The sequence below is a fragment of the Epinephelus moara genome, chromosome 1 (genome assembly GCF_006386435.1).
Source record: "Epinephelus moara isolate mb chromosome 1, YSFRI_EMoa_1.0, whole genome shotgun sequence".
In the NCBI taxonomy this organism is placed as follows: domain Eukaryota; kingdom Metazoa; phylum Chordata; class Actinopteri; order Perciformes; family Serranidae; genus Epinephelus; species Epinephelus moara.
The window spans coordinates 15,288,271-15,299,605 of record NC_065506.1 but is presented as its reverse complement, the minus strand read 5'-3'; the positions used below and the strand labels follow the sequence as shown (position 1 = coordinate 15,299,605).

Genomic DNA, 11,335 nt, shown 5'->3' with positions numbered 1-11,335 from the left:
TTTTTTTTTTTTTTTGATCATACAGAATCAGTCCAACATTATAGCATTGTGGCATTGAAGTCAAAGAGCAATGATAAAAAAGGGAAAAAATACAGCCTTGGGCATAATGTGCAACCAGGAGCATTTATGCAGAAATGAAAAATGTCAATACTGCTTCCTTCCATAATATTGCCTATTTCATTGGCACATAACACTGGCCTGTGACTCATGAACATAAATTCAGCGCACACAGTACAGTAAACCGAATAATGATTAATATAACTTTCATCTTGGGTTTGCTTCACTTGGTGTGGCCTTGGGTCCTTTAATAGTCATGGCACAGTGGAAAAATGTAATAGGTTGCTATTCTGCATGTCCTTCAAATAAAATGTTTCCATAATGGATTCTCATTGGTGTGTGTGTGCATATATGTATATGTATATGTATATATATATATATATATATATATAGTTTTGCCCTTTTTGTATCTTGACAGAGTGCTAGATCACAGGATTACGACACCTGGGAAGAGACAGAAAATGGCTAAGCTGCTGAGAAGTATTAATATAATAATCAAGTGTTTCAGGTTTCTTTTAATTCAATTGTCCCTCTTAACATTTCCCGACTATGTCAATCAATGTGCCTGCCTTGTCTTTAAAGCAACAGAGGAGTTATCCATTCCGGCACCATTAAAACATCAATGTCTCATTTCTGCTAAATGGCAGAGGAAAGATAATTGGCATGTGTGCATGCATATTAATTAACTGATAATGAGACGATAAGCCCCCCTCTCTATCTGCAGATGTGGAACCACTAATCAATTGGCAGTGAAATGGGGTAAAAATGTGCTTCTTTTATCCCACTACTGAAATTAAAAACCTATTTAGTACCACGTTTTCCAACAAAGTGCTTTTCATTTATCTTCTCCAGCACATTATTCAATCACACTTTCCATTTGTATAATGGTAATATTTTCATGTAATTTCCCACTGCCTCTGAGATGGGTATTTTTGATATGGCTTTGTGAAATGGCTATTCCATTCCAGCTCCATTCACTAGCTGGTAATAAACTTACAACCTATATTTCAGATTAAATGTCTTCAGCAAATGGAGCCAGCCTCAGATGTCTCACAGCAATGTGGAAAGATCACTTCTGCTCCCTGGTGGCGGCAGAGAGAACTACGTCAGTGTTTGTCTGTGCCCCCTGGTGGCGAAAACTGGAAAGTGCTTGAACGTTTTTGTAACCCAACTCTTGGCAGCATTTCATTATTTTCTGTGTAAAACACTCACTGTCTCTGACTCTGATATGCAGAGCATGCTATCTAGTTGGAGAGCTGCAAGGTATCCACAGCTGAAACATAAGCTGACTATCTTAAAGGGTTGCTGCTTTAGCCTGCAGCAGAATTGGAAGCATTTGAAAGAGTGTGTTGTAACTATCAGCCCTGACCAGAGGTGTGTAAGCGCTTCAGAGGAGGAGGAGAGGAGAATAAACATATAAGGGCTGTGAAAACAAACAAAGGCGATGCAAAGTACGCCGCAGGGGGCTGTACAAAGATCTAAACGAAGGCTAGAAAAGAATATAAAGGCAACACAGGTACACAACACAATATGTGAATCAGTGTATTTATCACAAAATAGTTTCTGGAATATGAACATAAGAGCTAGATTTCTTCCGGAGTGTGTGTATTCATGTGTGCATGTGTGTATGTGGCTGGCCCAGACGACACAGAGGTTGATGGACAGTAGTGCTGCGTCTCCTCCTCCCGCTGACAGGCCCTCCTTCACCCAGGACAGGCCAATCTGTACACACAGCGACACAGACACACAGAGCCCATCTCAGTCACCACACAGCCCATTTGTCATGTCAAATAGTCTCACAGAGACATGGCGGTCAAGTTATAGAGGTGATTGTATCAAAGTGACCCCAATGCGATGGTCATAAATTGCTTGCTTTATGGTGACGTACTATAATCCTTGGTCCATTGATGGAATTGAAAACAATGAAAGGTCATAGTCACCTGATAAGTAAAATGTGAAAACATTTTTCATGAAGCTTATTAATAATATAGAAAAACACAGCTTTCAGGTAATCATATTTCTTACCTTGAGAGGAGTTAAGGATGAGGTGTAGATATGGCACTCAGCTGGAACTCTCCGTTTTTTCAACCCCGTCTTTCTCCGTTGTTCCATTGGTTTCCTCTGTAGACGCCTCCTTGGTGGAAGTGGCTGTCTTCGGCCTCTCCTCTGGCTTCTCAGAAGGGTCCACCACCGTGGTGCCCCGGCTTGTGTTGCAACCCATAATTTGACGAAATCTAGGAGTTTACAGTGCCCTGTTGAGCTGATGGGAGTCCAGAGGTGTGTAGAGTGTAAAAACACTGGTCGTAACCTTAAGACCTGTTTAAGTGTTGTGGGCTCAGGTGCCTTTGTTCTCTATGGCAACCTCGAGACTTCCTGTCGGGTTTGGGCACCTGACTGTGTGTTGGTTTTATTTTACGAGCCTTTGTCTGCTGGCTGCACTGCCTCTTTGTAATTACCTCCTAAGCAACATTGGTTGAGAATTAACTCAGTAGCATGCCAAAACATGGTTACTGATAAACACAGAAAGGGATTGTGTGTCAATCACAGGGCAGCCATGGTTACCAACAATGGATGTGCTGGGAGTTTCTGCTCGCATTCAGTCAGAGGAATTTATGAATTTTATTATCACCAGTCAGCTAATGTTGGAGCAGATCCTTAATTACAGGTCTGCAGGGTCTGAGGAAACAAAAACTGTAGGTCAGTAGTTTGGTAGATACACAGCTCTGTTTGACAGTGGAGGTGAAGACAGAGAAATGAAAACCAGTGATGTTTATTAAAATATTACAGGAGTGAGTCCCTTTGCTGTTTGGTCATTAGGTAATGCTTCTCCGCGAGGCAGAAACAGATTTCATGGTTGCTTCTCATTAGCTTTATAAAAAGGGATAAAGAGCAGAGTGTAAACCAGTATATACAATTTAATGTGGACATTCAACTGAATCCAAACAGTCTCTGCTGGTAATATCTGTAAAAAATCTTGTTTAAGAATAAAGACAATGATTTAATGAATGGCAATGTTTTGATTTAACAGCATCTTTTAACAACATTTTCAACCACTCACTGTAGTGTGGAAAAAACAAAATAATAAAAAATATCACGTCAATATCCATGTTTGTTTTGTGTCACCCTGTGGACGTTTGCTCATGGAATGGGCAGGGTGTGCCCAACGCTTCAACGTTCGTTGTCACAAACTGGTAGGGCTGCTCGATTATGGAAAAAATCATAATCACGATTATTTTGGTCAAAATTGAAATCACGATTATGCAAACAATTATGCGGCACACGTGATGACTTATTTACACGACGGCATGTCATTTCAGTCTCCACATGGTTGCGTGTTTACAATTCTCTCTGTATCGCGCACTGCGGCACGCACGCGCACGCATGCACGCACGCGCACGCACGCAGACCAACTTCTCTCGCTCTTCCTCTGCCATTTTCCGCACGCTGTTTTTGAAATCTTCAGCGATCACCTGCCACTCACATTATTCGTAGTTCACCTACTCCACATCGTGGAGTGAATAGAGGAGAGGAGGGGAGGGGGCAGTATTGCGCATGCGCGGCTTCCGGGTGCGTTTGATTTGCAACACAAGACAATGAGAGTAAACTGACAAGAAGCGCATAATCGTTTAATGTCGATTATTTGGATTTCATAATCGTTGCAAGCCCAAATCGTAATCTAGATTAAAATTCGATTAATCGAGCAGCCCTACAAACTGGCTGAGTAAATGTGACCAGTAAAGTAGGGTCTCCACACAAAAGATTTAGTTCAGTCAGAAACACTTCAGTCAAAGAAAACTTGATTTCCATTTGCAGTATTATATTTGGTGGTATGGCTCTGTTCTGGGGCCCCTCTGACTTTCTTCGGGCCTACGCAGAAAGCCTCTCCCACGTGCCTACGTGGAAAGCCTAAAGGCAAAAAGGGCACACCTGTCTGCCCTTCCACGTGCAAATGAGGAAAGCCTGAGGCAGGCAAACCTCCCTGGCTTGCAGAGGAAGCAGTAACAGTAGGCAGGCCAGAGCAGTTTGAATAGGGCGCCCTGAAAGAATTTGCCAATTGGTTGCATAGAAAGGAATCATGTGATATATCAGCTGACTCCCTTCCATCAATCAGCTGCTTCATCAGTTGATCGGGCTGTTTGAGATCAGCTGATGTAGCTGGGATGTGAGCTGAGCTTGACATAGTGTCCTGCCTGAACTAACGCTATGCTCAATTTAAAACAACCAGAATTGATTAAAGTACGTTTAGGGGTGTCACACAGACTAAAATAAGTTTGTCTTTTAAAAATTTGAATGTATATTTAAGAAAATATCATTACAGGATAAAAACAGATTAAAAATGCTTTAAAATGGCTTGCACTGATCAAGTAGTATCATCCCTCACCTAATCAGAATTTAGCCAAATAAAATCAGGTACTCATTACGGCCATGTGCGTACACTTCGTCCCCATAAGTGCTGTTAGAGGCAGCCAAGTTTGTCCCACAATTTTAAGGAATGTCAACTGAGCACTTTCCAGCCATGCCCTACTTCAGATTCGTACATCATGCACCTCCACCCGGGAGCTGGCCGACGCGACTACAATCTTTTACCATTGGCTACTGAGCTGAAGGTTAGGTGTCTTATTCAAGGACAGTAAGTGTCAGAGATAGTACAGAGCAAAAGAGCAAAGAGGCATAATTTTAGCTGAGACAGGATACAATACTTAGAGCTGTCAAAGAATTTAGCCCAAAGGAATTCTTAACAGATACCTGTAAGGGAAGACAAAGCTGCTCTGTGCTTTTCCTCTAACACCTGACATTGTTATTACAGCCTCAGAAACATACGACCTGCTACTCTCCACTCTACTATAGGTTAGGCCTTATAACTGGAGATGGTTGGTCCTGGTCCCGACTTCTCACACGATCATTTATCACATCCCCTAGTCGCCTCTGCAAGGCTGACTGACCATCCGAACGAAGCCTCCTTGCTGGAGGACCATCTTCGTCTTCCTCCCCTTCTCCCCGCTCTTCCTCGTCTCTATCCAGTGGTAGCTTATAGCTGCTGGACAGCAGCTGTCTGCGAGGAGACACTTTCCGCTGTCGTGGATATGGAGACAAGGGAGGACTGTTTCCCTACAAAAGAGTGACACAGTATGTGTTATAAAACCCCATATTAAGAGATGTAGTGTTACAGTATCCGATACAGTATATTACAACATTTTACATATCCATTAATATTCTTTTGGATTTTTTTTACCTTCTTCTTGTTCAGTTTGTCAAAATTCAGACAAAGATTTAAAATGGTACACTTACTCCAAACTGCAGGGCAAAGTGCTGCATTTTTGTCTCGTAGACCTTGATGTAAAAGTCAAAAAAATCGCCTCTCTCCTCCTGACGAGGTCCTGGATAATGTGTTGATGGTGTATTGGGGGTCAGGATACTGATGCTGTGGTCTCCATTATCTGTAATCAACAGTATAATAAATTAAAAGGAAAAATCAGGCCAAGATATTTTCTGACAGGATGCTGGTGATGCTCTCATGTTTGTGAATCCAGCTGGAAGTGTATTGCATGTAATGAATGTTAGTTGTTGCAATGACCGATACAACTTGTTAGCCCAAATGAAACACTTCCTATGAGTAAAAGTGAAAGTGTGTTATCTATTATTAAAAAAGGGGAAAAGAAAGAGGCACTAGCAATGATTGGTCAGGAGCTTCCATCACCATCCTGCAAATACCCCAGGGCAGAGAGTGCAGAGCAAACCTATATCAAACACACTAACTTATATTACACCCATTCTTGAGGACTGGGACAAATTATGTCCTACCAAAAAGTTTAAAAAATACTTAAAATTAGAACTTATCAACACACTAATTCCATTTCTGGGGTGAACCATTATTTTGAAAGGATTTGCATAAATGAAATAAATATGATTTATAAAATGTTTTGATCTGCTTTCTTTTCTTATTTTACCCTCTAAATTTGCCCTGTTCCAGAAAAAACTCAGGCAGCCAAAACACCTTTGTCCCAGAAAAGAACTTAACAACTTCAGTTAATATGTAAAGAGCGTTCAAAATCTAAAACTAACAGTATGCACTGATAACCTCGGTGTAAAAATGTACTGCTATAATTGTCTGTTTTAAAATATATTTTTTGTGAAAATGTTGGCCCTTGAAAGATATGTCCCCGATTTTTGTCAACTCCATCAGATTCCTACAAAAACATAATTTAATCAGGCACAAAATTAGTTTACTATATCCCAAGGATTCCGGGGATAAACGTAGGACACTTAGCTGCTGTGGCATTTTGTGGCATATGTAGCAATATAGTCTACCAATGTGATGGCTAAAGCCAGCTAGACAACAAGGTCATGCACGTGAGCTCAGAGACAAACTTATATACCTCCAAGTGAAGAGGAGTATGAATTAATTTAAGTTACAGCCGATCCCCCGTAGTGTTGTACTTTGGCAAAATGACGGACAGCCCTCAGATTTTTAGGTCATTTTTACTGAATATCTTTTGTCATTGACTGAATTTCTTTACCACTACCTCTGGGGCCATATTTTTATTTGAGTATAAAAACTGAGGTCAGCTGTTGTACATAAAGGGTAAATATCTCCTAATGGAGTAGTGCACCATCTGTTGGTATTCCACAAAAATCAGTGTCTAGGTAAAATGGAGCTTGGTCAGGAATGCCCTGGGCACCGTTTCCCAGTTTTGATGTACCTTAGTCCTCTTCGAAGGTCTCAAAGATATACCTTAGCTAAGGAACTTCTTTTCCTACGAGTACCGAAAATGGTCCTTTAGCGGGTGCTCGTAAGGAGAGCTGCTAAGGTACATTATTAGTTGGAGCTGTCCTTCACTACGGTGCTTTAAGTGTATTAATCAATGCTGCACGCATCGATTGATCTCAAATAAACTTGCACCGATTAATCAGCAGTGCTCAGAATTGGGCCGATTTTCACATGATCGGCCATGACCTGCAACCGGCTGGTCAGTAAAATATGCCGATTTAAAACACCGGTCAAATTCCCGGCGCGCCACATGATTGACATCGTGTGTTTTTGGGATGTGGCACACACACACACACACACACACACACACACACACACATGTGGCACACACACACACACACACACACACACACACACACACAGAGCAATGAAACGTGGATATGCTGGTGCTACAGGTGCCTATTGTGTGACAGCAACAGATTTGCAGTCTGTACATTGACAGAACTGATGTTGGAAAACTATGTTAAGACACAAACTGCCATTGAACTGCAATGATGGAAAAAGAGAGCCAAACACGTATGCTGTTATAAATGTCTCACTAACAAAAGCATTATCGGTGAGCAGCAATCTCCTTGTTTATAACAGGATGCGCATGTAGGTCATGTTTTAATGTGATATGCTTCAGGTGTATTAGGACAGGGATTGTTGCTGAAACGGTGCCAAAACGCTTGTCTGGACAGAAATTTAGTTTGAAAGCACTGCTTTTAAAAATACCCGTGTATGTGTGGACTAGGCTTCAAATAGATGAGCAGATGTTCTGTAAAAGGCATAGCCTCATTTATGATATAATATTTGATGGAGGTAAAATTATTATGGCAATACTTTTTATGTTACAATGTCATTTATTTACCTTTATATGAGATTAGACTTGCACCGATTATAATTTTTTGGGCCGATCCTGATTTCCGATTTTCAGAGTGTTTGGACGGCCGATTCTGATTTTGGCCGATTCCAATTTCTTTTTTTTCCAAACCACTTTACAGCACACAAGATAATGCAAATTTTCTATCGTAACTTTGTTAGAACATTTTAACCAAGATACTACCAGCTTTTCAATAATCATCTCAAACAAACAAACAAAAACAGTGACATGTTTCTTAACCTGTTAAGAAACATTTTCCTTTTTGCTCAAATATAACTTCAGGTACAGTATTAAAATAAATAAGTAAAAAAAGGCATACATAAATAAAAACATAGATAAATAAAATAATAATTCTTGGTGTATAGCATTTGTGGGTAATTTCTTGAATAGATAAAATTCACACAGGTGTTCAGTATGTGCCTGCCAGTAAGCACGCGGACATGCGGATCTTCGGCTCGCGGACACTCGTCAGTTTCAAGCGGCACAGTGCAGCAGTGAGAGCTCCGCAGTTAAGTTTAACTTGGACAATTAACATCTTTCTCCCTCTCTCTTCTGATGTGTGTGTGTGTGTGTGTGTGTGAATGATTAAGGTGAGAAGCCGCCCATGTTTCACTTACAGTAGAGTGAGTTTAATTTGGTTAGCATGTCAACTTTGTGTACTTTTCAGTTTGTCTTTGTTTGTTGTCATTGAAAATTAAAGTATCCTCTCCAACCTGATTCTCTGGCAGAGAAGAATTGGCAAATTTTTCATGGGCGCAACCCACATACTCAGCTCTGCTGCTTATCCCACAAAAGCATGTTCCTTACAAATGTGGCACCATTTAAAAGGGGAATAAACAGGCTTTCCAATGTTATAAGATTTATTGCCAAGTAGCATTGTTACAACAAAAAAATTATCTACCACACACAAATTTCCTTACTTTTTGTGCTCTGTGATCTCTGAACTTCCCCAGAAGGTGCAGAAAGGGCAGAATCTGTTGGAAGGGCACAGGTAGAGTGGCCTATTATTGAATTACAAACCAACTCTGTTAATTTAAAAGAAACTTTTTTAAAACATACATACACCTCATGAAGCACTGCTGCCTGGGGCTACAAACACTTTCATCACACATTCATCTTTGCTTCAGTTTCTGTGATTCAACCTTGTTCAAATGAGTTTCTTGTAGCAATGCAACATCTCATGCCAGACTTTAAATCAGAAATGATTTTGTCCTGCTTTACTTTGACACCCCATTCACATTCCATGATCTCAATTTAACAGTATTAGGTCTCATTTAAATATAGAATTTATATTTTAGGCCAATAGTTTGTGTATTATTTTCTATAGATGCTAAGCATGCTCTGCACCTCGAGAGGAAAGGGAAAAAGAAAAGGAAAACACACTGGAAAAACACAAAACTTACAAAACACATATTGTCAGAATACTCAGCAGTAACAAAGAATAAGAGAAGGGGAACACATGCCTCCTCTTACCGTGACCTGACTGTGACAGGGTTAGGGCACTTAAAGAATAGACAATAAACAGTAGTTGAGTCAGTTAGCCTTAGAAGCACATCTTTAAAACTCAACATGCTGTATCAGTTTTTAAGATTGATGGAGCGCAATAGCGCAGTAACAAGAAAACAGCAACTGTGACATCAGATGCAAGATTCTCTCTTTTACAGTTCTTATTAAATGGTTTCTTACTGTTTTTTCCAGTGAGAGGATTTTCTGCATCTCCTCCTGAAATCAGCACGTCTTTGCAGACCTGAGAACAGAAAATGTCTGTGTTCATTACTGTTGAACTAATATAGCCACACAACCTTCACATCTTGTATTTGAATATTTTCTTTAGCAAGTTTGTTTGCTGAGATCTAAAGGGACTTGAGCTTTAGTCTTTTCCTGTATTTAATTCATTCTGAGTTCATCCAGTTGCTAAGAGAAGGCAGGGCTAATCTCAAAGAAAAAAACTTACACTTTTGCTGGCAAGTGGCTGAGACTTGTAGCAATTCATTATGCGTTTGGAGAGTGTATCCAGTGTGCTTATCTGTAAAAGCAATGCCATGAATAAATAACTGATTACGTACTTTGAGCAAGTGCTGTTACCGGACATGCCAAAAATGCAGGTGACATTAACTGCATCAGTACAACACACCACAATATTCTGGCAAATTCAAAGTGTAAAATAGTAAACAAGTATAACTTTGAAAAAGTTGTTCAGTTCTTTTTACCACCTCTTCCCTACACATATACCAGCATGTTTATTAAATCAACAAATCACCATAAAAGGTGTTGAGATTCAAAAGCCCACCTTAGTTGTATGGAAAATGGCACATAAGAGCAGTTGATCCAGGTGACGATCTACCATGAGCTCAGTGCAGTGGACCAGAGAGTACTCAAAACAGGTCCAGATCTTCAGACGCAGCTCATCACAATAGACCAGCGTTGAACACAGCTCCTTCAGACGCTTTCCCATCAACTTGTAGATCTGAACCAAAAACAAGACATAGAAGAGCACATAAAACACATTGTGCCCCATTGAAACCATCTATAGTGCACGGTCTTAAGTGCATGGTGCAGGTCCATTTAGTGCTTGTCCAACCCGACTTTTGATGGTTAAACGACACATAATGTGCAAAATAAGGCACAAGGGGCAGGGGTTATTTATGGTCCCTAAGTTGATCATAGGTGTGTTTTGGGCAACACATGTTACACCCGTAAACGTAATAACAGCCCACAAACGTAATAAACCACAAACGTAATACAAATCTGCAGCTTTGAATGTAATAATCCTGCAAATGTAATAAATTTCCCACAAACGTAATAGCAGCTGCCTACTACAAATGTTACACACAATTTTCCGCAAATGTAATAACTAAAGATAATAATAATAAGGAAATTATTACATATGTGGAAAGGTGAAAATCTAAACTGTAATAACTTCCCACAAATGTAATATGAGACTGAATAATGATCTTTGTGGTTGTTGTTGTTTGTTTGTTTGCTTGCTTATACACCTGCCAATAGTGATGCGTGTGTTGACAAGCAACCCGCAGGTCGGGTGGGGCGGGTCAGAAAGTGACAGAGCAGCGTTCTGAGTAAGTTAGAAATAACTTAAAGAAACACACACATACACACACACACACTGGTCATTTCTTGTCAGTTCACAGAATTACTCTGTGGCAGCAAATATGTCGTTTAATTGGATTTATTTTATTTTCTTCTGCCTCTTGTTAATACGGATTTCTCTGCAGCATCTGGCCTACAGTACCTGTTCAGCACCTCGGACAGCGGCGCTGCGGGATGGGTTGGCTCTCATAGGGGGTCAGGTGCAGGTTGTAAGTTTTTAAAAACCATGGTTTACAATAACTTAATCCTCCTCCACTCAAAAATGTGTTTTCTTCTTGTTCCTACAGATGAATGTTTGAGCCTCACTGTGCAGAATGATGTATGTGCAGAGCTTGACACTCGAAGGCTGTTTTCACATTCATCTGCTGAAAATGCTCATATGATTTTAAGGGCTAGGGCTACGAGCCTATGTTGGTGGCTTATGTAGCCTATGTTTGAACCATTTAATTAAAATATGTCTGCATATCAAAAGCCAAAAACTTGAATATGTCGTTCATTCTTTGAAGTAATGAAAACATTTTTCAAGATTTAAGACTGGT

General features: G+C 40.2%; 1 protein-coding gene across 3 annotated transcripts in view; it reads right to left on the bottom strand.

The window, feature by feature from the left end:
• Nucleotides 1-1,585: 1,585 nt before the first annotated feature.
• The window catches only part of LOC126391730 (retinoblastoma-like protein 2), a 23,036-nt gene continuing 13,286 nt past the window's right edge, over nucleotides 1,586-11,335 (bottom strand). For 2 of the 3 annotated variants that reach the window (XM_050046651.1, XM_050046666.1), the window contains 7 exons: nucleotides 9,979-10,155; nucleotides 9,643-9,714; nucleotides 9,375-9,435; nucleotides 8,609-8,689; nucleotides 5,347-5,495; nucleotides 2,083-5,166; nucleotides 1,586-1,779 (listed from right to left, as the gene is read on the bottom strand). In XM_050046651.1, coding sequence (XP_049902608.1) covers nucleotides 4,900-5,166; nucleotides 5,347-5,495; nucleotides 8,609-8,689; nucleotides 9,375-9,435; nucleotides 9,643-9,714; nucleotides 9,979-10,155 — 807 coding nt within the window. In that variant the 3' untranslated portion in view covers nucleotides 1,586-1,779; nucleotides 2,083-4,899. The remainder of the gene's footprint in view (nucleotides 1,780-2,082; nucleotides 5,167-5,346; nucleotides 5,496-8,608; nucleotides 8,690-9,374; nucleotides 9,436-9,642; nucleotides 9,715-9,978; nucleotides 10,156-11,335) is intronic. The other variant, XM_050046659.1, reaches the window with a different exon arrangement.